This window comes from Vidua macroura, chromosome 6 (genome assembly GCF_024509145.1).
Source record: "Vidua macroura isolate BioBank_ID:100142 chromosome 6, ASM2450914v1, whole genome shotgun sequence".
Taxonomy (NCBI): domain Eukaryota; kingdom Metazoa; phylum Chordata; class Aves; order Passeriformes; family Viduidae; genus Vidua; species Vidua macroura.
Window position 1 is genome coordinate 38,715,947 of NC_071576.1, and position 27,419 is coordinate 38,743,365.

Sequence of the window (27,419 nt, forward strand, 5' to 3'; positions counted from 1 at the left end):
GTGAAAGCAGAGAAGGGAAATGCAGATGTCACAGCTGGGACAGGAGATTTATCTTGGCAAGCAAAGAGGAAAAAATTTTCAAAAAGAAAAGAGAAAACTCAGAAGAATCCCCTCCCCATCTTCACTGCTTGCCAGCACGAGCAGAACCTCCAACCTGCAAAAGCCTTTCGTCTCCTGGGCCTGGGCTGCCGCCCAGCTGGATTTAGCCCCTTGCTGCTTTCTCTTTGGAGCGGGACCGTTGTGGTGGGATGAGAGAGGCTGTGAGAACCAGGCTGGTCCTGAAGGAAGACTCTGTCCAAACAACTCAGATGGAGGTGGAAAGGGGAAACTTACAGTCAAAGAATAGAAGCATGAAAAGGAGGGACAGATGCAGCCAGGATGAGTCCAGAGAAGTGGATCCAGGGGGACCTTCTCAGCTATGCATGGTGCCACTGGGCTACAAGAGTGCTAGCTTAAGGCATCCCATGTGCAACTGGGCAGGGGAGAAGGCTTTGTGCCTCAGTCTCTCCTTGGGGCCTCCAGAGTTCTAACACCAGCTCTGGGTGGGGGTATATGTAGAGCTTGCATTTGGATATCTGGATGCCTTGCATTAGCTCCCAAGATAACTGTTGTACAACAGGAAAGGGTGTTTGAATGAGAAGTGCACGCACGCACATACAGTGTGCTATTTAGACAACCCTAAGCATGAGGTCAGGATGAAAACATGTGGTAGAAATATGTTTGGAAGAGTCAGTGCCTATGTCGATCACCAGGAGTGGGAGGGAGCAGAAGCCAGGAGCTGACAGATTCTCACTCTCTCCCCATGGCTGAGGTGGCCTTAGCCTGAGCAGATTCTACTGTGGCACCAGGTTAAGGCTCTCTGTAGGGCTAGAGATGCAATGGTTGTTGCCTCCCCATACCTGTACACACTGGCTCATCCTCTTTGAGCGCTGCCTCCCTGTCCTCCTAGAGTTTGAGGGGGCCGGTAAGCCAGAAGTCAGGCTTGGATCAGGAAATCCAGCACATCCTCGCCATTGCATTTCTGTCCCTTGGCTGCCCCCTCCCTGACCGCTCACTGGTAATACAGCTTTGGAAACACATCTCGTGCTATTTCTTGGCTTTGGAGCATAGTTAGAAGAAGAAGGAAGGAGAGTGTGAAAGGGAGGGGAAGATAACAGGAGCGAATAATGCAAAATGAGACTGTGCTGTGAGCTTTGTATCCCATCTGGAAACTGTTTTCCCTCAGTACACTGCACACCCACTCCCTCTAGACCAGAATGGTAAGGGTCAAGTTTCCCAGTTGACTGGTCCCCCTTGCTAAAGCCAGACCCATCTGTGTGAAAGCTACTTGAAAGATCTTAAAGGAGAATCTCGACACAGTTGCTGAGCCCTTCATTGTCACAATTAGAAACTCTTGGCCAATCCTCTGAGGAGCAGGAGCTGGCTGATCTCAGTCTGGCTGGAAGGCACTCTCCGGGAGTTTTGGTCTTGAAGAAGCTGTGAGAGGATGAGGTTGCTGTGCTTGTGAATCTCTGTCCATCCCACCTTCATTCACACCCAAGTTCCATGGACTCTTTCTTGGACCTTCCCTGGTCTGCTGAGACCTTTGTTGCCATTGTGTTGGCAAAAGTCTCCCCAAAGCCCAACCTAGTCGTGTCATTTCGTGGCAGCACATGAAGACTTTTAGCTGTGCTGGCCCCAGCCTGGGTGGGAATGGAGGGCTAGTGACCAACCAGCACTTTCCATTCCAGCAAGGATAAAGCTACTGTCCATTTGGTCAGGTGATAAACCTGCTTCTCTTCATTGCTCAGAAACTTGGAGCACTGACCCTGCCATGTGCTGCTGTGATGTACACAGCCCTGAGTCCCCATATTCTAGTTTCCTGAACCCTCTCTCACACATGCAAAGGAGGAGTATGGCTGAAGCTTTCTCTGCGTTTTGCCAGATAAGTGCAGCTCACAAAATTAGGCTGGGTGGGACAAAATTTACATATTCTGGGTTAACAGGCTCAATTTAAACTAATTAGTAGTGGTTTTAGTGGCATCTAGCCAAAATAAACTCTGGGTTGCTCCTCACTCTGTCCATCACAGTTGGATCTTGACAAGAGGACACTCTTTCTTCTTACCATGTGGTTGCATGCACAGCTGTCTTATACAAATTAGAAGTCTAAAATTAACAATACCTGTTGACTTCAGGAGAGAACAGTCAACCCAAAAGCCCCAGCAGTTTTCCTGGAATATCTTGACAGCTTCCTGCTGGTCCCATAGTTTCCATTATCGGTATAGCCAGCTACAAACCCATGTTATTATTTTTGTTTGCTTTACTCTTCCTTCTGCTGCTTTCCTCAGCCTCTTGCCACCTTCTTTGAGTAAAACAACGATCTCCAGCTTTGTGTCAGCTCTAGGTGCTCTCCCTCCTTGAGGATGTTGGATCGTTGGTGCCCCTTTTAATAATAACTATAGTTATGGCCAATCTCATGGGCTAGCTCCCTTCTCTCCATCGTCTGTGTTTGGAGATGTTGGACTGGTATATGTGTGAGTGGTGAGAGCTGAAACGGGCTGCTTTGATGAGAAGGCTTTACCAGTATTCAGGAGGATAAGACCCAGAAGCCCAGAGAGGGGTAGATGCTGCAACATTTCTGGATTCCCAGGGAAGGGTGCAAGTTTCATTCTCTGCTCATCACCCCTGTACTGTGCAGTAGGCCTCTGTCTCGTAGGAGAGAATGGTTTCTTGGGGACCTGAGCTCCTGCACCTCTGTGAGAGCAGTGTTACCTTCATCCTCATTTCCACACAGCGAGGTCTTCCAGCAGCAAGTCTGCTGTGTGGTGTCTAAAATAATGAGAAACCTGAAATTTCATTGGCAAGAAACATTTCTTGCCAATGTTGATGCCTACGTTAAGGCTCTGATACTCAGTTCCTTGCACTCATTACTCATCTCTCACCCCTCAGCAGCTGCTACGGTGATTTTTTTTTTAGTTACACATCTCTGCCTCTTCCCTCTAGGTAGGTTTGTCCAACAATAGAGAGACTGTTGACTGACCAAGGGATCATTGTTCTAAATGTGGGTGGGATGCTGCTAAAAGACAATCTGTGTAACTACTGCACGAATGCATTCCCTTGACTCAATCCCACCTCTGCCTTTGTTAATGCACAGTTGTGAAAGAAATTGGAAGCACATGGCAGTGTCACAGACAGTTCTCCCCACAGCCATCCATCCAGCTCTTCTTCCCTTCCATGGCTACACAGTGGTTCTAGTTTTCATGGTCACAACATGAAATATGATTTGAGCCCAACTCTGCCGTGTCGTGGTGCATTAGCAGCCGGCACTCTGAATCCCTTCACTTTTCTGTGGTTCTCGCCCTTACCATAAGGCTATCGTGTTCACATCCTGTGTTTGCTTGTGTTGTTTAGAGAACACAAGACAAAGAACAGCTGTTACATGAGCAGGCACTCTCTGGGGTTAATGCTCAGGACTCCAAACTCTTTATCCTTCTATGCTAGAAGGACAAAACCTGGGTTTCCAGTGCTTTTTAGATAACTATCTAACCCAGTTCCATTTGCTGACTCAGCTCCCTCTGAAGTTACACTCCCCACAGATGGTAGGTGTTTTCAGTTACTTGATTCAAGTGCAGAAATGCTCCTAGGCAACTTGGAAATGGCTGGGTGGATTTTACCAAACTACCCCGCCAACTCTGCTTCTGCTGTGGGAACAAGTGGAGAAAACTTTAGCCCAGACATCGCAGGGAGGGCCTCAAAACTAGGATTTAGCATGAGTGTGCCTTCTCCACCCTACTTGCACATGCAGTGTCTGGTCTCCAGGGAAGCCTTGGATGGTCATGTGTTGGGCTGTCACTCCAGGCAGTTGGAGGACAAGTGGGAAGGAAGTGAATGGAGAGAAATCTTGTGTCAGGCAGAATGTAGGTGGCAGGGACTCCACCCCCACTTCCAGCATGCTCTGTAAGCATCTGAGGTTTTAAATGGAGCAGATGAAGGATGATGTTGGAGGGTGAAAGGCACTGACATGTTCGAGATTGCTGCCACTTACCATCTCCCTCCCCCACTTGGTGGGAAGTGTGGGTCTGTTCATCTAGAGCCTACTTTACTCCCCAGCCTCACCCCAAAGCTCTGACAGCCAGTGCAATGTTGACAGAGCACTACTGCGCTCAGGTAAAACAAATATACCTTCCAGTAGGAGCAGGAACCTACAGGCTCCAGCATCCGGGGTCCTCTGGCCACCTCCTGCCTCAGTCCTAGCACTGGGGAAAGAAAGGACTGCACGCACTCCATGGTTCTTTAGAAGGCAGGCTCTCCCCTGAGCTGAGCTCTCACCCTGGAATTCATTGGCATTCATGTCTCCACTCTAGGACCTACATGATCTCTCCCACTCTCATTCATACCCTGTTGCTCTTGGTATTTCAGTATACTACTTTCAATGCCTTTCTGCCCACCAAGATGCTTTTCCAGGCAGGGGGTGGGAGGACAGACCTAGTCGGACTCCGCTGAGCTCTCTCCAGTTCATTTAAGTTACACAGTTCTGTCTGTGTAATATAGTCACTTGAATCTATCTGTCTTTTCTTTCCTCTCCCTGAGCCAGAAGCCTCAATCTGCCAACAAATGGGATAATTTTTCAGCTGGTGTTTGGCAGCCATCATTTTTCTCCCTGCCCAACCAATGCTTTGTTGTAGCAAATGGAAAAGTTAGTGATTTGACTTCTGAATAGGAGGATATGCCTCAAAGGAAGAAGGTTCCCTGTAGCATCAGGAGCTCAGTTCTGCAGCAGCACTGGCCAGATTTACTGACTGTTACTGGAATGATTAGTGGAATGATTGTTTGTTGTTAACAGCCCATCTGTAGTGTTTAAACTTCACCGGGGAGCTGAATTTCACAGGCATTATCTGGCTGTAGTACAGCCTCATATGGTCCACAGAGGGGCTGTTAAATCCCAGAGGAAATTAAATACAACAGGGGGCCTTCCTGTTATGTTGATCCAACTGATCTTTTTTCTCTGATAGAAATCAGCAGCTGGTTGATGTTCTCTGGGGCATCAATGTGCCTATTGCTGCTGGCAGAGAACGTGAAAAAGTGTCTGTCACTAAGGACAGGTGCTGAAGACCATGACTTTGTGCCACACTTACATTTTATCATCACAGGAATCTCTTTCCTTGTCGTTTTGTTGTCACAGTGAGATGATGTTTGGAAGACATGGATAGATACTCACAAAGGGAGGGGGAGATAAGATAATGTAGAAAAGTTTCATGTGTGTTTGTGGCATAGATAAACATGCAGTGATGTAAAGCACCACATCCCTTTCTATCTTAATTTTAAGTGTTTTTGTCAGACTGATGCAGGTGAGGAATAGGAACTGGTTTTTGCCCTGCAAAAAGGTCTGATGCTGAGGTTTGACTCTCAGATCCCTCTTGGAGTTGACACTAATGTTCTTTCTCCTTTTGTATTTCCTCAGCATTTCTCAGAGAATCTGGATCACTTCTCTGACAACATGGACGATTTCTCCAATGACCTTTTCAGCAGTTTCTTCGATGACCCAGTACTGGCTGAGAAGAACCCTCTGCTGGACATGGACCTGGATCCACCCACTCCAGGCATACAGGCAGAGCACAGCTATTCCCTCAGTGGAGACTCTGCTCCCCAGAGCCCCCTTGTGCCTGTCAAGACTGAAGATAATGCTAACGGTGAGCATGAGATGTGCACACTGCCCAGCACACTGGGCACATCTGTTAGCAGAGGCTCTGGCTGGCTTTCATATATAAGGACAAACTGTCTATTCCTTGGACTTGCACATGACTAATCCGGGGAAGAATTTGGTTTGCTGTTGTCAAATGCAGTCCACATTTTTCCCTTCAATTTGTGCTGTGATAGTCACATTACTCCTTTGCTGGGCTTACTGTTATTTACGAGGATGATAATTGTCTGTGGCTTAGTGTGCTGCCAGCTTCTGGCAAGCAATAGGCAATGTCTTTTTAGGACCCTGCAAACTTGGGTGTGGATGCCCTAGATCCAGCTCCATTTTGGCATCAGGCAGCAGGGTTTTGGCTTGCACAAAGGAAGCATGAGTCTCTGGCTGAAACCAGTGTTGGTACATGTGGAAAGCTAAGTGGCTTCTTTAGCAGCAGATCTTTTAGCAGGAGACAGTGAGGAACAGTCATTTCAAAACTTATTTTTAAAACAATTCATTTCAGGATAATTTATGATGGCTGGGTATTTTTAGAGCTGTCCTTGCAAGAGAGTCCTGTAATTTGTGGGATTGTGTGGGTGTCCCAACAGCTGATGGACACCAGGCTGCCTGAAAAAGCAGTGGCACAGGCTCAGTATACACAGAAGACAGCTATTCCTTTGAGCAACAGTGAGACCTGGGACAGAGGCTTCCTCTCATGACTAGGAATGATCCCAGCTTTCTGGTGCAAACACCAAGGCATAAGGAGAGAGGGCTGGCCTCTTTGGTCCTTGAAAAGGCACAACCATCTGCCACATTCCTTAGGGGCATCTCAGAGAGATGCTGGGAGAGAGTTTTATGGTAGGCCAAGCAACTCTTAACTTAATACCAAAAAAGCTTTCAATTTGCATTTATTTTTCCTTAGTTTAAATCCCAGAACAGTCTTGGAGGGGGCAACTAACAAAAAAAAAAAAAAAAAAAAAAAAAAAAAACAAAAACAAAACAAACAAACAAACCCAAACCAGCATGAACAAATAAACACAACTTTGTTTTGCCCCTGAAAATGAACAGGAGGAGATAAGACTTGAGAATGAGAGAAGCCAAAAGAATGCATTTGTAGAAAGCAGTGAAATGAAGACTGCATGTGATAACTTGCAGTCTTGCAAGTTATCTTGAGATAACTTCATGCCTGCATGAAGTTATCTCAAGGACTCCTCTCTGAGACACTTAGCACCACTTCTGCTTCTCTCCGCGGTGTCTGCACATGCCCTTCCTTCAGGTGTTATGTCTCAAAGGCAAGACCATGACTCTTGAATGGAGTGTGACACTGATCCTTGGGCAGAGGCCAGCACAGGGTGTACTGTGCATAACCCAGGAGAGTTTGAGATGGGCCCGGCACTTGCTTTCTGAGAGTGCAGATCAGTAAGGGAGTAAGGCCTAGCAGTACGATGGCAGGTATAGGAGTATCCGTGCACCCAGTCCTGCAGCTAGATAATTCAGCTTGTCTTTCCAGGGCTTTTTTGGCTCATAACTGCATGTGAGTCATATTCTAGTGAAACCCTGAGTCAGGTCCAGTATTTGCAACACTGTGCAGTCCTTTTGGCATAGCTCCATCCAGTCTTAGTCCTTTTAGACATTCAGTTCCAATTAATTACCCAGAAATGGTTTTTCTTCAACATTAAGCAAGCTCTGCTCAGTCTGCAGAGCTCCTCAGGAATGCCCCTGCTCTGTCTAGGCTTGGAGCTGGCTGAGGCTTGCTTTTTATCAGCTTTCTCCCAGCTTTTCTGCAGATCTCGAAAACTCCTCCAAATCCTGCCCCTTCCCACATGGTTCCCACTAACACAGGTCAGCTAGGGCAGGCCACTGGGTGCCTTGTGACCTTAAAAAGCTTATCAGTGGAGTCTGCTTTCCAGGTGGCTTATGCATACGGACTGGCTGCTTCTTTTCTCAGTACCAGCCCTGAGTTTTGCAAGGTGTGATTTGATGCCAGGAGCAGGGAGAGCCAGGGTTGTGCAGAACAGTGGGCATTGGACCAACCTCAGGTTAGTGCCTGCCCTCCTGTATAGGTCCTGCTTTCTCACTGCTCTTTGCCTCACCTCCTCAGCCCTGGGCAGCTACAGATATTGCTCAGCTGTATTTCTTCCCAATATGTACAGAGCATGTACAGAATATCTAGAGCAGAGGATGAGTGTCTTGGCATGCCTCATCCACCAACATACAGTGAAATCTTCAGTGTTACAGTGTTACCTGTGAAACATCTTCTCAGGCAGCAGAACCTAGATGTGTCCACAAAAGATGCCTACTCCTCAGTCCCTCATTGAACCTCTGATGGCTTATTTGTCTCTGATTCTGTAATCCAGTCATTCCCCAGAAGAATCTCTGAGGGTGGGAAAGAGAGCAGGGTCAGAATGTGGACAGGAAATGGGAGGACGGCACATACTTATTTGGGTGTCTGCTCCTTGGCCTGTCTGGACTGACAGCACTGGGGGCTGCTCTCTCACTGAGTCAAGTCTGATCAGAGAGAGCCCTTGGTGGTCTGCTCTCCCTTGTCTGGTAACTTGCTTCAGCAGCAGCCCTCACAGAAAGAGGATACCCCACACATCTGAGAAAAAGAGAAATGCAGATTTTTGCAACAGAAAGGATGAGGAGGAAAAGGCTTGAAATGGCAGTAAGAAACTTGAGAGTAGTCAGCAGGCAAAATGTTCTCACGGTGGGCATAGCAAAAGCATATAAGAGTTTAAATGGGGAAAGCTGTGAACTCTTTGGCACTTTTCAAAGGGGTAGATTCAAGTGAATCATCTATCAGGACTGACATAGGTTTAGTTGAATTTGCCTAGAACAGTGGGATAGACTGAAAGATTTCTCAAGATCCCTCATTTCTGTGAAAGGCAGAAGTCAGTCCAAATTTTCTGGATACAAACACTTGTGGCTGTGTGACACTTTGCCTCTTCCCACCAGAAGGGGTTTGTCTGCATACCAGGGTAACTACGACTTCACTAATAGCTGTGGGTTCAGTGTCCTTAGCAGGACAGAGGAAACACAATCCACTCTGTGTCTACTTAGTAGGCTGTGTGTTGTCTCAGCTGTACCGTGCATCCCTGCCTGAGATGCTGCCTGATGACGTTAGCCCTGCTGCGTTGTGAGAAGCTCTAGAAAGCAATCCAGCAGCACTGAGAGCTGCACATGCAGCTGAGGCACACACACAGCAGCCACAGGAGCTGCGCCTGTGCTTGACGACGTCCAGTTGCAGGGGCAGCTGGAAGGAGTGAACATCTGCTAGAGAGACTTGTCTAGGCAGAAATAAGAGGTGCTAGACCAAAGACAGGAAAACAACATATTCCATTGGCAAGGCCAACATTGTGTTATCATATGTAATTCTTGTCTGGGCTTTAACACCACTCTGTCCAAGCAAAGGCCAGAGGCAGGATTCTGCCCTGGCCTCTCCTGAAAACAGAGGCTGAGTAAGGCAAAGACAATGTTGACATACCTTTAAGTTAAGACGTACCTTTAAGTTAGATCAGATGGCAGCTCCCATGTGAACAGCTGCTTGTTTGTACTCTTCTTTGTGCAGGCTTTTCTGGAGCAGAGAAAGACCTTTCTCCCTCTCTCCTCTTGCCAGGACATCTTCTGGACTGAGGCCTGCACTGCAGAACTGCCCTGGGCAGCAGACAGCTAGGCAGCATCCCTGGGCCTGACTGAGAGTGCTGCATGCAAAGATCAGTGCAGAGAGGTTAGAGAGTGAGTCAGACTGTGGCCTTGTGGAGGTAACTGGGGCTCTCTCTTGTGACACACTTAGCAACAGTCTGTCTATGTCAAGCCAAATGTATTTTTCTTGTCAGATAAAAAGGGAAAGGGAATGGATGAGGATTAGGAAGGAGGGTGCAAGGCTGCAGGCTGGCTAGGAGTAGCCTTTTGGTAAGCTGAACTATTTGAAGAGCAAAGACTGAAACTTTAGAGCAGAGCCCAGGCAGCTCTCCTGCCTAGCAGTCCTTTTCCCATCTGATCTGCAGTTTATCTGGTATCTCCACTTCTGGTGGCAAGCCAGGCTCACACCACACACGTGCATGGGACAGAGCAGGCAGGAGGCAAGGGGAGCATACCCCCATGGCTCCATTCAGTTCTCTTCAGATACTCCCTTTCCCTCACTTGTGCTTCTTGTCCCTGCCAGCAATGGCAGCAGGGTACAGCTGTGGACCGCAGTCCCCTGAGCAGCCCAGGGTAGAGAAGAGAGTCTCAGAGGTGAGACTGAGGGGAGCAGCTGTGGAAGCAGCCTCACAAGCAGGTTATGCAGAGGGCTTCCTTCCACAGAAATGGGCCTTCCTTCTCTTCTGTCATGCAGCAAAGCCCTGGTAGTTGGCACAACATCATCAGGCGGCCAAAGCAGCACTGTCAGCTTTTCACTGTCATCATGCTTGCTCTCTCACCAGCTCTCCAGCACAGAGATGGTGCTATTCTTGGTAAATCACCTGGCAGCTCTGTGATGCTGGCCATGCTGCCTAAGGAGCAACAGCCCAGCATCCTCCTCTCACTGAGCCCTAAATATAAATAAGCTCCAGAGGATGAGACCTAGACATTACTGGGGGAAGAAATCCTGCAGCTGTCCTCCAGAGCTTAGGCTGTCCAGTCAGAGTCCAGCAGAGACACAATTCCTTTATCTCTGTCCTGTCTGCTCCCCACACACTGGGGAGCACATGATGGAGCTTCATTCCCTTTTGTACTCTGTGTTGTGGGCCTGCACATGCTTGTGTGGTGACAGTGCTAAACTTGGACAGGCAGCCTCCTCAGTCAGAGGAAGCTTCATTTCTCCTTGCCCTCTTCTTGCTGGAGTTTGACTCTCATGTTGTGCATGTTTCAGAGCTGGAGAATGGAGTGTGGTCACTGGGGCCCAAACTCTGCTCCATCATGGTGAAACAGGAACAGAACCTTCCTCTAGACCTGCCTGAGTCCCAGCTACCTGCCAGCTCCATACCAGTGCTGAACCTCAACCCTCTGCAGAGACTGCCACTCCCCGAGGAGGTGAGCCCATTTAAGATCTGTCGGGAACCTGGGCTCTCACACAGCAGCACCCCTGGTGATGCAGATGCAGACATGTGACTGCAGGGTCCTACAAGGTGATTTAGCTACTGAACTGACAGGAGAAGGTGTTACAAAGCCCAGATACTGTATTATTTGTCATTTTTCTCTTAAAATGGCAGCACAGGCGGCTTTACAATCTTAGTTAAATATAAGCATGTTTCCTTGGCACAAAAGCCAAAAGCTTTAAGCTTGCACCTACTGGAGATCTGTCCCCTCCAATATACCAGTATTTCTGTAGCCACTCGTGGCTTATTTTCATTTTTCGGAGAACAGTGTCAATTAATCTGATGCCAGTGACCTCACTATTCCTCCATATAGACCCCTACTCTGCCACTGTCTTTTTCATGGCTTTGGACTTGTCACATGGCCTCTCACTCTTTGTAACTGCTCACTGGAAATGTTGGTCTCACTCCAGGTCTTGCTTGCTTTTTCCTATGAAGCAGCAGGATTTATTATTTCTGTGTAACAAGGGGCCAACTCTTCTGGTCATATCTAGGTTCTTAAGAAGTCTGTTTGTCTGAAGGAGGCTCACTTATGCCACTGGTATGTGGGTGTAAGCTGAGGGCTTAGTTCAGCTGGCCTTGAGTCCAGCTGTGTTGGATGAGAAGGTCTGACCAGTCTCACACAGACCTTGCCTATCTTGTAGCAGCTTAGTAGATAACAGTAGAGCATCTCTGGGGTTCACTTCCTTTTTTCACTCATGTTGAAAATCTTCCCATTTAAACAACCATCCAGAACAAATGGGTTCTTCCAGCCAAAACTCTGCACAAACTTCCTCTATTATTTACACAGCTTGAACTTGCTGTGCCCTCCAATCTCTTCTGTGTATGCTCAGCAGCCATACCATGGTGCTCTCTCATCTGTGTTTACAGTCTGGAGGAGTTTGCAATGTGTCTGTTTAGTGTAAAAACTCCACCCTATGGTGGGCTGGGGGCTGGCAAGCCAAGAGGCGGAGGGGCAGCATAACACAGATGGGAGTAAATCTACTCTTTATTCAACTCTCAGTCCCCTCCAATTGGAAACAGTTGCCCAGTGGTCCTGGTGAAAATCACATGAACAGGACAGCACGGTTGTTCTGTTTCTGTACAACCTCTATACTCCCATTTATAATGAAGGCAGATCAAAGAGGGACTTCCCATGGTAATGCAGGGGTTGGTTTAAATTACACTGTCTGGGTCTATCAAAGGAAGAATTGCCAAGAATAAAAGTCATCTCCCTTTTGGAGATACTCAGCTCAGTGCACTGCTTGGCAGCACATCCATCTGCCAGTGCCACTTCCTCTGTAAATGTGTTTGCACTCTGTGTGCTCAGCAGCTGAGACTTCAGGGGCTTATGTTTGAACTCTTGGTTTCCTCTATGGTGAGAGGCTCCTTTGGGGCAGAGCTGTGAGATGGGGCAGGTCAGACAGCAGGGGATCAGTGGCCATGGACAGAACTGGTGGGAGTCTTCTGGGCAGGGGAGGTGGCAGTGGCCAAGAGCTCTTTCTGCTTCTCTTCCACAGATTCCTATAGAAATGACTCCAGCACCTGTGATCAAAGCTGAACCCAAAGAGGTGAACCAGTTTCTAAATGTACCTACAGGTAAGAAGATAGAATTTCCTGGTCAACTATATTACTCAGCTATAGATTGTTATTATACAGGGCAGAAAGACACATAAAGGTAGAGCTGTGCATATAAGGTAGCACTGGGGCAGAGAACAACAGAAGAGTGGGCACTGCACTGTTCTAACTCAGATCAGTGTCTGCATCAGGAGCCACAAACAAAATTGTTCAGACAGTGACTCCCAGGCAAAACAGGCTACTTCAGAGTTGGAAATACGCAAGAGTGCCTTTAAAATCCTCAGAGAGACTGTAGAGCTATCCAAAAATAACCATCTGAAAGTCAGGAAATTCAGGATCCAGTTTAATTTGAAAGAAACCCAAGCATCTGAAAATCTGCCGATGCACAAATGAAAGCACTATGGGAACTCCCACTGCCGCAGAGAGACATTCCTTAGGCATATTCCCACCTCCATTAAGGCCCCTAGGGCTCTCCAGTACAAAGTGGGGACAGTTTTCAAGTGCTCGGAAACCAACTGAGTGACCAGAGCCCCATTGGATCAAGTATGCTGGCAAGTATGTGAGCCCTGCAGTGCTTTTGGAAGAGCTTTGCTCTCACAGAGCTTCCTGTACTTGTGAACAGGCTATGGTGCAAAACATTACAGGCTTTTTACTTCATTTTGGTTGACACTGGAGCACGTTATTCCTTGGCAAAGCCCTGCCAGCTCCTCTGCAGTTCCTAGTTTAGCACATTTGAGGTCAGTCTAACCTCTGTCTTGGGCAGTGCTCAGTCAAGCCTTTTTCTCAGACTCACCTCATCTTATGAAATTCATCATGCTCTCCTTTCAGCCCTGTGTTATGGCAGGGGGCATAACCCTGTGCCTGTACCTGTGCCTGTCACAGGCTGACGTGAGAGCCATTGACTCGATCTCCTTATTCCTCAGTAGATGACCTGGTGCAGATGCCTCCAACTCCACCCAGCAGCCATGGCAGTGACAGTGATGGATCTCAGAGCCCTCGGTCCCTGCCTCCCTCCAGCCCAGCCCGGCCTGCTGCTCGCTCTTCTGCTGCCATCTCCTCCTCACCTCTCCTCACAGCACCACATGTAAGGAGGCAACAGGGCTGGTACACAGGGCTCCTTGCTGCTCAGAGGGGTTTGTAGGATTTCCTAGGCTTATGTGGAGGTTCCTGCCCTTGCAAAGGTCTCCAGGCTGAAATGCTCTGTCAAGGCAATGTGATGTCTTAGCACAAGGATGTGGGGACAAGAAATGCTCACAGGAGTGAGAAGAGGCACAATGAATCTTGCATATCTACCAGCAGCTACCTTGTTTTAGCAGGTGCTATCTTTCATCCATACTTTGGGAAGTGACCTATGCATTGAGAGGACTTTCTGAGAAGGCCAATGAGAGAGAGGAATTACTGAGAATTCCCATAACCAGACCATTTTAACTGTTGCCCAGAAGTTTGTTGGCAGGGTCCTGCAGTGCAAGTGTGTAGCCAGCCTCACTGTGAAAGAACAGATGCCCTCCCAGGTAAAAAAGGAAAGGAGTTGCTGAGCTGTGCCCCCAGGATCAGGTTGAGAGTAGGAAAGAGCACTGCCCTGCACCTGTTTGGTGTCAGTGGGCAGCAGCGTATTCCATTCTGATGTGTACAGCCTCTAGCTGCTCTGCAAGGCTTTAAGGAGGATCACTGGGGTAGAACTCTTTGCTGACATTGATGAATGCTCTCTGTGTGTTTCAGAAGTTACAAGGAACCTCTGGCCCACTGCTTTTGACTGAAGAGGAGAAGCGCACCTTGATTGCAGAGGGTTACCCCATTCCTACCAAGTTGCCCCTCACCAAAGCAGAGGAGAAAGCACTGAAGAGAGTCAGGAGAAAAATCAAGAACAAGGTGACTGCAAAAAATGTAATCATTCAGTTCCCATTATTCCAGAGCATCTTCAGCTGGCCAGTGCTATAGTTACACTCATCTCTTCAGCTGCACTGCAGCTCAGAAAAGGTGGGATCGTGCCTTTGGTACACTAGCAGGAGCCTCCCAGCCCACAAAAATAGTGCCAAAGGGCATCTCTGCTTGCATGCTTTGCACACAGCCATATCTGGGAAGTGTGGCTTCCAGCCCAGCTCCTGGGAGTGTGTGGTGTGGGAAAGGGTCCACAGATCAGACAAACTGGTCAGGTCAGGCCTTGTTGCTAGGACAGGGAAAACCAAAAACCAAACCAAAACCAAACCAAAGCCATTGCATGGTGCAGGACAGGTGATGCAGAGTGTTTACTAGCCAGGCAGAGGCTGTGATACTTTAGACTGGGATTAGAAAGCATCCTGTGGGAGAAATGGTGAGACTGAACTAATCACCCAGTGACTCAGAAGTGGCCTGGGGCAGAATCAGCCCAAATGGCAACAGCACATACACATGTGAGTCAGTGGAGTGGAATGCAACCCTGAAGATGCTCTCAGCAGCGAGGGGCACAATGCAGCAAATGGTTGCAGGCTACAAGCCAAGGAAGGCTGCATACCTACAGCATCAATCCCCCCCAGTTTTGGCCTAGAGATCAGCAGGAATGGCAGACTGGAAAGCAACTCCCCATTTGCCTTTAGGATGCTATGTGTGCAGAAGACAGACAAGATGCATGAGCCACAAAAAAATATCCAAGGCTTATGATACTGACTCCTCTCTGCCCCCCTCACAGATCTCTGCTCAGGAGAGCCGCAGGAAGAAGAAAGAGTATGTGGAATGTCTAGAGAAAAAGTAAGTTTCTTGTTCTCTGTCTTACTTTGAAAAAAGGAATCCTGACCATGCACAGGCTGCCTTTCTAGTGTTTTGTCTCTGAATTGCTCAAAAAATACAGTTCCTTGCAAGGCTGGCTGCCCAGGAGTTTGGTTTGGGATCCTGCCCCTACTCTCCTCCCTCCTAGAAATCCTCTTGCGGGATAAAGATTGGTCAAGAAATTTTGTGTTTCCAACTGCTTCATTTGGCTGGTCCCCTGCAAAAGACAGGCCATTTTGGCTGCCAACAAGGTGGGATTATGGGTTTCCCCACTAGAAGTTGCTTCTATTTTGTCTATCCCATAAGTGCTGAGCTGTCTGAGAGCACTGATCATGGCTTTTTCCCTCTCTTCCCATGAAGGTGGACACACAAACACTTGACAGCAAGAAAAACCTTGCATTACAGTTATTCCCTACTCTCCCCCACTTCCACTCTCTGCATTAGTTTTGTTTTTCTCCTTGCAACCTTTTTTTTCTCCTATGCATGGCAGGCATAACCTAAGGTGATGTCACATTACACTGACTGAGTAGAAAATAACTCTTATACTAGCAACCCCTAATGTGCATTCCCAGGCAAAGAAGAATGCTGGAATCCAGGCACAAATTCATGTTTCTGTATAATTACCATCTTCTTCCCAGTTACTAATACCATCTGAGATCAGCAAATGGATAAAAAACAACCCCCAAATCCAACTTTAATTAACTCTTCTCCCTGATGCTATTTATCTTCTCTAGTTGCACAGAAATGCTCAATTAAAGCAGATGATTCAAGGTGCTTCAGTGTGCATGGGTACATCCAGGCATCAGAGCACATCGCCTCCAGCTATTGTCCCATATGGGGACCTTCAAGCCAGGGCTGGGGAGTTGGCTGACCTCGCTCAAAGGGCAGGTCCAGGGCGTTTGGTGCTGGGGCCTCCTCCCCAGATGTGGCTGTGGTGCCTGTATGTACTAAGCAGTTTGTTATGCTAGAGCATTGCTATGACAGATGGCTTTTAAACAATGCCAGGTTTAAATGTGAACCAAAAGCAGCATTCAGTGAATTTTTTTTAATAGAACATGTCTTTGGTCAGCTTGGCTTACTAAAAACTTGTTTGTCAAAACCTGTACTTGGGCCCTTCCCCATTCAGTTTGACACTTTTGCTGGAAGCCCAGTTTTTGCACGGAACGCCTGGTTTAAAGACTGTGCTGCAAACCTCCAGCAGGATCAGGCTGTGTCTCTTGCCTTTCTCCCGACCTGGAGGCACTCCCGGTCCCTTGTCCCAGCTGCAGCCCAACCACTTTCCCGTCGGAAGCCGTGGGAAGGAGCCTGCAGGTTCTCTGCTGCCCTCAAGTGCCTGCAGTGGGAGCTGGCCCAGCGTTTGCACAGAACGGCCTGGATTTCACAGCCAGTGCACAGAGCCCAGGGCAGGTTTCCAGGGAGTGGTTTGACTTTGTCCCCCTCCTCCTTTTTTATGCTTCTTAGTGGAGTTTGGAAGTGATGGAAATGTCTGCATTACTTTGGGTCTGTCCTGACTTGACCTGCGTGTAACCAGGTGCTCCTGTCTGTCCCAACTCTCAGAAGACCCTGAACTGGGAACTGTCACATGTAACTGTCCACCTGCAGTCTCATTCCTGCTTCCATGGGGCTGGCTGCAGTCAGGTGGGCCAAGTAACATTTGATTTCAGGACTGTATCTGCAGGTGACAGATGAAGCTACTGAGCCTCCATACCCCATGAAAAGCAAGGACCGCATTGTCTTAATCTCTCTGGCCTTTGTGACTAACCAGCTATGGGTTTTATTCCCATAGGGTAGAGACATACACAACAGAAAACAATGAACTCTGGAAAAAAGTGGAGACCTTAGAAAATGCAAACAGGTAAGTGGAGCTAGACTTGACCCTCTGTGGGTAGGAAGGGAAGTCAGGAGCGCTGGAGCAGGGGGACAAGAAGAGAAAAGCAGGCTCCTCCAGCTCCTGGACGTGTGCTGCTTGGCGAGGTGTTGGTTTTCAGCCCATGACAGCAACGAGGCAGCTGGGTTTGGTTAGCGAGCCTGGAATGTTTGTGTTGGGATGCCAGGACACTCCGCAGCAACGGGAGGGAGGGAAGGCATGGTTCCCATATTGCTTTGTCCTTCTCCTTGCAATCCTTTGGGCTCATGCTGCCTTCTCCATTCCTCTCCAGGGCTCTGTCTGTCTCCAGGGCAGATGCATTAAGGGAGGCCCTGGGCATATTGTGGCTGTTTCAGGTTTCTCTTGAAAAAGCTGAACAAACTTGGTGAATTCAGGGAAAGCCCATTCTTCTAATAAAAGTAGAGATCCCAACTCCCACCAAATCCAGGGCAATTCATTGTGCATATGGTGTTCCAGCCATTTCTCAGCCTTTTTTGGGCAAAGCAAGCCCAAAGAATCTCTGTCTCATCTGCTGCTACTGCTCACCTGAAAGGAGCAAGCTTGCTTCCACAGCCCCAAAGTTCTCTCATCCAAGGCTCTGGGTTTCCTCACTCAAAGCTCTGGTGAGCACTTGTACTTCTTACATGCAGAGCTGGCCAACTAATCACCAGGGGAATTTTCTTCCTTGGAAGCAAATAATGAAGACTCCCACCCTATAGTGGGAAAGGGCAGCTGGAACTAGAGGAGAGCCCAGCTCTGCCCCCTCTTACTGGGCACAACAGGTGTGAGCAAGGGCAGGGTAAACTGCAGGGGATGCTTGTCTCTATAGCTCCATTTATATCAGCTTGAATTGAAGGGGAGAACCACATCCAGAGAGCCAGTTCCTCACCCACTCCTCAGCTGCCACGACAGCTCATGGAGTACTCCTAGAGGCTTCACTGCACACCTTCCATGACATGAGTGCAGTGGCCTTGGCTTCCAGGCCTGACACTGGTGCTGGGACTGGGGCTTGCCAGGCATGGTCTGGCTGAGGTGTGCGAGATCCAGAGGTCTCCTGTCTGCCAGAGATACAGCTGCTTAGCTGCTGTCATGCATGGGGCACAGCTTGCCACCTGGCCTCTCTGGGTGTGTGGGCAGCCCTGCTGCTGCAAAAGTGTGAGCCCCACCCTGAAAAATCAGGACGCTGGCCTAAAAGCCAAGAGATTTTAATTTTTTTTCCCCTAAAATACACATTGTGTTCTTTCTAATTGGATTTGGTTTTTGAGCACTGCCAGTGGGACACTCTGTGCTTCTCTCCCTCCACATGTACAGGGAGCAAAACAGGATTTGGAAAGGGATAAAGCCAGGATTCTCCTGCAATCTCCTGGTTCCAGGACCTGGCATTTTATGAAAGCTCAAACATATTTGTGTAAAACAGCCAGTGTTCCCAGAGGGAAAGTCAGCAATAGTCTCCATTTCAATAATATGCAACTCCTGGGAACTGTGTGCTCTGTAGTCTCCCTCATCCCAGATTCCTTCACCAGCTCAGTTCAGTAGATCTTGGTAACACCTACCACTATTTTGTATTATGTGTGCAGATGCCCATGAACAGTTAAATGGGGCAGAGAGACCTTAGCAAGTGTTCCAATCAGGGCAGTCAGAGAATGAATTAATTGCTGAACTCAAGATTTGGCTTTGCCTACATCCCTCTGCAGAATTTGCCAAGACTGAAGCAGCTCAAGGGGATCACAACTGTTTCTTATTTCTCTCTCCACCACAGTTTGGGGCACAAGTCGAGCTTCAGAGTACGTGTCTCTGAATGAAGTGGGAACAGGCAAGCCTGTGCTAAAGGTCTGACCTGTCTACAAAGTTCAGCTTCCATGCCAGAGCTTGGTTTTCATGGTACGCTGGCTCTCCACTGCTCTGGGAATTGACTGGCTGGGCTTTCAGGCACCCAGGAGTCCTAAATAATAGTCATTCATAATAGTGGGTAGGTGCAGTGAAGGTAGTGGTGGACCCACTAATAAGACCCTTTTTTCTTTCTTGTTTCCCAAGCCTGTTTGGTCAGAGAACTTAAGCAATATACAGCAAAGGGGAGATACTTGTTTTCATGAGAAGGGAAAATCAAGGTACAATATGAAGCGGGTAGTGGTATTCTTGGCTCACTTACTGGCTTCTACCTCCTTATTAAGTTTTGATATGCATTGTTTCCTATCACAGGACTCTGCTCCAGCAGTTACAGAAGCTTCAGGCTCTGGTAGCTGGGAAAGTCTCCAGACCTTATAAAATGGCTTCCACGCAGACTGGGACCTGTCTAATGGTATAAGCTTCATTTCCATCTTCCTTATTGGCCATGCTTCTCCAGACAGCTTTGTTGATTGCCTGTCTCTGCCCTCTTCCCTGCTGTCCAGCTCTGTTGTCAGTTACATCTGCTCTTTCCTTTTGTGTTACAGTCATCAGAGCTGGGCCCTGTCTCATACATACATCAGTTGTTTATGCAACAACATTAGAATAATTCCTGTATTTTCACTGCCTTCTTCTTTGGGCAAAAAAGCATTTTGTTTGCTTTTCATTAGCTATTAGCCATTCAGCAAAAATCTTCAATGAGCTTCCATTGTAATGGGCAGAATATTCTTTTGCTGAGCTGGTAATGCTTAATGTTTAACTCAGCAGGGCAGATGAACACTCCAAGTATTCATCCCAGTGGGCATTACCTTGTGTTTATCAGCAAGAAATGGCATCTGTTCTTGCTATGCCTGCACATAGGCTTTGTTAAATCCAGCTGGAATTCTCTTTGTCCTTTTGACTAACCATAATAATTCAGGGTTGTTGTTTTGGTAATCCCTGTTTGCCTCATAGTGGAGGATCATGGTTAATAAATATTGCCTTCATTGAGGAGTTTTAGGGCATGCCAGTGTGTAACCATAAATAACTTGCTTATTCTTCATCTCTCTTTTTTTTTTTTTTTTTTTTTTTTTTTTCTGGGGGAAATTTCTGATCCATAGTAAAAGTATAATCTTCACTCCTGTGATGTCTCTGCAGGATTGTCATAGTAGCTGCTCATGACAAATTTGTCAGAGTTAGTTATCTATATCTGTTTATCACTTCTGTACTATTAGCAGTTACAAAATGCAAACAGATGGTGAGGTATTTGCCCCACTTTCTCAGCACCCTCAGTGTCCTGAGGGATTGTTTTTTGGTCCCGGTTCAATGAGTTTCCTTGGTTCCAGCCCCTGCTCTGTAATTTCAATCACTTCCTACTTTCAAAATCTGCTCAACCTTTTGCTACTCTTTGCTGCCCCCATGTCAGACCGGATTTTAATGACTGTCTTTTTTTTTCCCTCCTCTCTGTCTTCATTCCCAAGTTCTTTCCACATTTTTGGGTGTGACCCAGCTGAGCCCAGTGACTCATCGCTCCTTAATGCAGCAGCTCATCAGAGCACCCCTGGCTCCAACAATTCTTCAATGCTACTACCTGGAATAAACAAGTCCAGAAGAGGTGCCTTGCAGACATCCCCTGTGCTACAGGCTGATATAATATCTAATTTAGTTTCCCAACAATGTCCTATGTCTCCTTGCTGCTCCCTTTGTTGCAGGCATCTCAGCCCACATACCCACTTCTCTCAGACTTCCTAGCTTTGAAGCATTTCAAGAATTTGTAATTTGTTTTTCTATATTTGACCAGTTCCTTTCATAAGCCTCTGAGTTCTCATTTTCCATTTTCAAATACATCATTCCTTATCATGGCAGATATGTAGAATCATTGTGTCTTGCAGCATGGGAGTGGAGCAGGCTACCCTTCTTTAGCCCTGTGTCATTGCTGCTGAATATTTGTACTGCCACTTCTTGAAGGCCTCCAGTGGTAAGCAGTCCTCAGCCTCCTCAGGCAAACCATTCCAGTGCTATGTTATCTTTCCCAGATAAAGCTTTCTTGCTGTCTCATCTCAATCTTCCTTGCAGCAGCTCAAGCCTATTAGAACTTCTGCCCATTGTAAAAAAGATCTGTTTATTCTCCCTTTGGGCAGCTGCATTTTACATATTTGAAAACTCTTGGTTTTGAGCAACTCCCTTCAGTCTTGTCTGCTAAATCACCGTGATTTCTTCAGTTTTCCCTCAAAGGCTGAGTTACTGAATCACTTCTTGTTCCCAGAGCTATCTTCCAGGCTTTCTCCAATGGCCCTGCATCTTCTTGGAAGTATAGGGTCCAAAGCTGGGCATAGTGTTCCACCTGAAGGCCAGTACAAATCCATCCAGAAAGCCTGTTCATAATGCTTGGGCTGAGATTTGCCCTTTGCAAAGTGACACTGACCTGGACTGATCTTATGCATCAGTTTAACTCCCAGAGCCTCTTCTGTAGGACAGCTGAAACACATAGCCACTGATGTATTTCCCCTGTTAATCACTTCTGCCACCTCAGAGCTCTCAGCAGGTCTCCACATTTGTCTGTATAGATCTTCCAATGGTTCTCTTGGACCATTTCTTCCCATGGTCAAGATCATTCCATATTTGAATACTGACCACAAGCCAGTCTGCTTGTAGTCTCTCCCATCTGCAGATTTGATACAGTCCATCATTTAAGTCAAGCTTAAAAACGCTGAATCTTGCCAGATCTGTAACAGATCTTTCTGCTACTCCATCTGCTACTTCTTCACAGTTTGACAGTGAACCTTTGATAAATACACTCTCAGTATGTCTTTTTTTATTATTATTAATTTTGCCTCCACCTTTCCAAATGGTTTTGCAGTAGTTTTCTCTAGCTTAATTTCCCTAAATTTTAAGAGGTCAAATAATGAGATAGTCAAAAGCTGTGACATAAATGTTACTCAGAATCAAGCCAAGAGTTACTGTTATGAAGTGTTGTAGAGTTTGAACCTAGAAGTGAATCAGAGCATCAGAGTTAACCTGAAACAAAACAGTAAAAATAGTGCTGTTTTGCAAAACCCCAGCTGAAAGCCCTGTTAAAGCAAGATGTTAAGTATACTGCTCTTTCTCAGCCCAAAAAGCCTGTTTTTTTTTTTTTAAGAAGGAAAGAACAGACTTTACAGGGCTGGCTCCCTTTTCTCCGAGTTGTGTGTTTGTGATAATTCCAAGCAACATCCATTCAGAATTTATTTCTTCCTCTGTTTTGTCGAATAAGGATTCTAAATTCTTCATGTGCCTGATATGACATGCTTAGACAGCATCTATGCTGCCTTCATTTAATGTCCTTACTTTGAAACCAGCCATGAAGAGTCTGGACAATTAAAATCCCTCTTTGTATAACATACTATCCCCATGTTACTATTTCATCTTCCACATCTCCTGGAATCCACTGGTGGTCAAAATTACCTTGACGTACCAGCTTCTGTGCATTACTTAGGCACAGGTATTCCAAAATAGGCGACTTCTGAAAAGCAGTCAAGCAGTTGCTGGCTGTCCCCACAGGCATCCACCCAGACCAAATTTGCTAGTTTATACATAGGTAGTAGAAATCACCAACAGATGCATCACCTCTTCAGCTGCTCAGTTTGAGCACTGAGCTGGCAGCAGGTAGTTACAGACCATGCATGGTGCATGAGTGTTCAATAATTTGGCTCTGTACCATTTCCCATGTGAGCCTTCTTGCTCTGTACTGGCAGTTCCCTAAGCTCTAGAGAGTCCCTTATGATCAGCACTGGCATTTCACTCTGAAGCTTTACTGTAATGGCAGAATTTCCAGATAGCTCCAGACCTACCTGAAGGGGATTTCAGGGGAAATTTCATGTACCTTTCTCCTGTTATCACTGCCTACTAGCTCTGGCTGGTCTGCTTGATAGCAGAAGGCACTGACACATGGTCCTGCATACCTACACGTCAAGCATAAATTTAACCCTTTCCTAGAATTCTGCATCTTTACTATCAGGTATTAGGCAACTGCAGTTCTGTCATTTCTGTCCTTTCATGGATAGTAGCTTCACTCTGCTCTGTGTGTAGTACCTCACAGATTTCTCCCAGTGGCTTGTTTTCTTTACAGCCCACAACAGCTCCTGCTAAGCCAATGGTCAAGTTTGATTTGGTCAAGGCAGAGTTTGTCCCTTCTGTTGAGACTCCTTTTTTTCAGTTGTTTCTCAGCTATGCCTTCCACTGTCTCTCCTCAACAGGACAGGCAAGTTCTCACAATTGAACCAGAAATACTCCAAATAAAGAAACAAGAGGAAGTTTCTGACTTCCCTTCTTGAATTTGCAACAGAGATTAGAACAGCAAGCCCCTTCCCTGTCTGGGGGACCACAGGTACCCAGTTGTCAGTCTGACCAGATCTTCTTGCACAGCCTCATGTTGTTGTGCTGTGGGGGGAGTGCTTCTTTATGGCTAGTGGCACTGACTCTGTGCTGATCTCCTTTCTAGGTGCTGGCACTCTGCTTTGTTCTGATCCTGGGATCCCTGATGCCCTGTCTCCCTGAATTCTCTTCAGCATCACAGACAGTGAAAGCAACACCAGCACCAGACATTTACACAACTACTAAGAGTGAGTCTAACATGTTCCTCCATTTCAACTTGTCAAACCATTTCCAGCTCTTCTCTCAACACTCCCTGATCAGGCATAGCATCTTCACCTCTGTGCCTACCCCGTATACTGGGACTGCGGCAAGGGAAGACTCCTAATCTGTCAGTGGTACAAACTCCATAACAGCTCCTTGTTGGGCCTGTTGTCATTCTGTGCTAACCATTGTCCCAAAACATGACAAGTGTCAGAGGAAGGAACATGAGGGGAGAGTCCCAGGGCAGACTGGTTGTCTTCTGAAGAGGCTGTGTGTCCAGGGGGGAATTTGCTTCATGAAGCTGGGGGGAGGAGGGTATCCTGCACAATTCCACATGGACAAGGCTGGGTGAGCATGTGCTGAAACCACCATCATAACCCACACTCATTGCAGGAGGCCTTGTCCTCATTGTTAACCAATGCTCTCCTTTTTTCCAGTTCAGTCACGGAGCCTCCTTTTCTATGATGAGGGTGCTGGCTCCTTAGAAGAGAGCTATAGCTCCTTCCTAACCATGGACCATCCTGAGGGTTGGGAGGCCAAAAAAAGGCAGTCTGAGGAAGGAAGGCCTCATCTGGCCAGGACACATGAGACAGCTAAATATCTGAGCAAAACCCAGGGGGGTTCTGACCAGAACCAAACTGACCCAACTTTCAGCCACCTCAAAGAGGAATTCCGTGAGAGGTAAGCAGGTGGGGCCACCTTCTGAGCCCAAAACACAGCATGGTGTCTGGGGTAAGCAGCTTCAGGGCATGTCCATCCCCTGTGCTGCAAGCTAAGGACAGCTAAGCCACCCAGGACAGGCAGTCGGCTAAGAGCCATGGCTGGAGGAGGCCAGTGCTGGCAGGGAGCATAAGAAGAAATTCATTTTCTAGAGTTCGTCCATAAAGCAGTGTCCCACTTGCATAAAGATGTGGAGGGCTGGATGACTCACGTGGTCCCAGGTTTGTGTTCCATTTAGTGCCCTGGGGAAGGAGTTCATCCTGGTCAGAGCAAAGGAGCTGGGCACACAGAGAGGTGGATTTGCATAGGAGCCTACAATGAACCTTGACTGATGCCTTGTCTTTTCTTTTCCTCAGGGAGACACGCTCCAGTGAGACAACTGAATTCTTGTAGCAGCTGCTGGATCTCAAGGCCTCATCTGTCTGATTGCAGGATTCCCTCCTCACCAAGCAACTGAGGGGACTTGGCAGGAGAGGACACTGCATTTAGACACTCCTAAACTGGCCTTGGGTTCAGCTCCTCCCCTTCCTCATCGTCCCCATTAGTGCTGATCTCTCTGAGGGGAGTCACAGGACTGCTAGAACCAGCAATCAGTGTCTGAAGAAGCCCTGAGACTCCCCCTTCTCTGGTCTTACCTCCTGCTTAAATGAGCACTACCCTATGGATGTGGGCTCACCTAGGAGAGGAGGGAGATCAGGGGAAGCCCACAAACTATTCAGCTCACTCCCCAAAGCCTCCAGACCAAGGGGGCTGTCCCTACATGTGTACCCCTTGGCTACATCAGATGCACCTGAAGGAGAGAGAAAGTGCTGGATTTACTGTCCTGCCTGAAGGTTTTAGGAGTGGGTGGTGCTGGTGCTGGAGAGATGGCTCTGGAGAGTTTGAGCTCATTCCTTGCCCTCCATATGTTAGTATATTTCTGCTTCCATTGAGAGAAAACCTAGTTCTTCCTTGCTCTAGTTTTCTCTTGATGGACATGCCTACATAACTTCAACACCAACTATCTGCAAAGATCTGCACACAAACGGAGTGGGGGAGAGAGATCCCAGACAGATAAATCACCATAAAAATTAGCCAGCAGCTTCTGGGTAACCAGAGCTATGAAAGAGAGAACAACTTTCCCTCATAATCCACTTCTCCCCACCGTTAGCACCTCTGTTTTGGCAGGGGTGGTATTTTTCTTTCTGTTCCCAGCTTGGGCCCTACAGTGCAGTGCTAGCCAGGTCAGTGGTCTTCTCACTTTCCATTCTGCAAGCCTCCCCCTTTGAGAGTGAATGAGAAAAACACATTCCCATAACCCAACCCCCATCCCAGCTCTCCATCCCAGATTCTACTTCATGCCTAATGGGCTCTTCCTAGAAACCACCAAGGAGAGCTCTACAACCCATTGGAGGGCTGTCAGATTAGCCATCATTCCCCTCACATCCTGTGTGTGCACAATGGCATTGTGAAAGCCACTGAGGACATACTGGCATTTCTGGAGACAGGTACATCTGTCAGGAAGGAGGTGGTATGTTGGAATTGGCCAGGGTCACCAAAGACAGTTTTGGACCTCTTCTTTCTAAATGCTGACAGCGAAGATAGCAAACTGTTGCCATACCACCTCTCAGGCCAGACTTGCCAAGTTTGGTGTTGAAGTGACATCATCTCAAACCTATGCCATTCTCTTTAGCACCCAGACACCCATTTCTGGCCCTTCTTCCTCTCCAGCAAAAGTCCTGTAATAAGGCAGAAGTGTCTCCTCACTCCATTCCCTCAGCTGCCATTTGATGGAAGGACAATGTGGGACATGAGTGTCGGAGATCTGGATGTGGCAGGTTGCCCCATGTGTAACATGGGGATCCCTGTGCATTCTGCCAGGTCTCACAGCAGGCTTCTCTTCTGCTTCTTTCTCATCAAGCACCCTCAACTCTGCACTGCCCCAGCCTCTCCTCTTCCCCCACCAGGCTGGGAGTGGAGAAGGCTCCCTTTAGAGGAAGGATGGGATGGCTCTTGCTCAAGGACTTAGAGAGGTGAGGGAAGGGCCCTCACATCCTTCTTTTCTCCCTGTTGAAAATTGGTTTTGCCCCTCCAAGTCATTTAGAAAATTTGGACAAAGCTGGCTGCAATCGTGCATGCGTGGCCAGTGGGGTGATGAAGAGGAAGGCTTTCAGCATTGCTCTGCTCTCCCCACAGGACCCACTAGCCACCAGATACCACTGCATTCTCCATTCTCCACCTCCACCCCAGCACAAAGAACCACTGCCGGGTCCAAGCACACCCTCCTCTACCCCAACACTTCCACTGAGCATGTCCCCATGCCTCCCACTCCCACTGTTGTACAGAGATCAAGAGCAGAACTCGTTTGTACATAATGAAACTTATTTTGTATTATTGCCGATCCCTTAAGATATTGTATTTTGGAGACTCTCAGATCCTATTTTCAGTATTGTATTTTATTAAGAATTAGTGCGGGCTTGGCATCTATGAACTTCTTTCTTGTAGCAGCTCATTTTCCACTTATACTCCAGCAGCTGCTTCTTTCCTCTTCGGTTTTTTTTTGGGTTTTGTTTTTGTTGTTGTTGTTTTTTTTTTTTTGTGGTTTTTGTTTTGTTTTGTTTGCAAGCCACTCTTTCTCCTCCTTCTATCACTTGCTCTGCATTTGCTTTATGAAGCAAAATAAAAATAAAATAAAAAGATGCAGCATCAGCCCTGGGTTGACAGGTGCTTTCATTGAGGCATGGTTGTCATGCCAGCCCATATCACAGATCCTTACCTCCTGCTCCCACTCCTGTTCCCTGGCCATGTGCAGAATTGGTTCAGTACTGGGACTTCATGCACCATGGCTGGGGCTAGAAACAAGCTTGCATGTTTTATTTCCAGCAGCACTGTCATTGTCATTTCTTCTGTTGTTCTGAACAAGTCAGAACTCTTCTACCTCAGTTTCTTTTCTCCCCTCAAAATACCACTATCATCTTCTTGGAATGAGGAAGATCATGGAAGAAAGTATATGAGGAGCAAAGAGCTACTTTAATGAAGAGGCTGTGCAGGGGTCTTTACAACAAAGACATAGCTCATAGCATGATGGTCCTATCCTGTCTGAAAAAATACCTAAATTTTTTCATTAATTGTAAAAGCAGGGCAACTGCACTTAAAGGGGAACGACCTGGGCTCTGGCTGTCTGTCAGCCTGTACCTCTGACACTCCATTTACACCTGTGAAAACTGATAGTTTTGTCCTGATTTTGTGTGAAACACAAAGTAACTGAGGGTCTAGAAAACAAAGTTTCATTTTCTAGCAAGCTTCAAGTGAGTTCATTAGAATTTGGCCATTGAAGCAACTCTATCCA

At 47.3% G+C, this 27,419-nt stretch overlaps 1 protein-coding gene across 3 annotated transcripts in view; it reads left to right on the forward strand.

Moving 5' to 3' along the window:
• The window catches only part of CREB3L1 (cAMP responsive element binding protein 3 like 1), a 45,340-nt gene extending 18,561 nt beyond the window's left edge, over positions 1-26,779 (forward strand). For 2 of the 3 annotated variants that reach the window (XM_053980412.1, XM_053980414.1), the window contains exons 2-12: positions 5,441-5,669; positions 10,506-10,666; positions 12,228-12,306; positions 13,209-13,369; positions 14,005-14,154; positions 14,951-15,009; positions 16,814-16,882; positions 19,094-19,193; positions 23,238-23,358; positions 23,809-24,052; positions 24,448-26,779. In XM_053980412.1, coding sequence (XP_053836387.1) covers positions 5,441-5,669; positions 10,506-10,666; positions 12,228-12,306; positions 13,209-13,369; positions 14,005-14,154; positions 14,951-15,009; positions 16,814-16,882; positions 19,094-19,193; positions 23,238-23,358; positions 23,809-24,052; positions 24,448-24,484 — 1,410 coding nt within the window. In that variant the 3' untranslated portion in view covers positions 24,485-26,779. The remainder of the gene's footprint in view (positions 1-5,440; positions 5,670-10,505; positions 10,667-12,227; positions 12,307-13,208; positions 13,370-14,004; positions 14,155-14,950; positions 15,010-16,813; positions 16,883-19,093; positions 19,194-23,237; positions 23,359-23,808; positions 24,053-24,447) is intronic. The other variant, XM_053980413.1, reaches the window with a different exon arrangement.
• Positions 26,780-27,419: the final 640 nt, after the last annotated feature.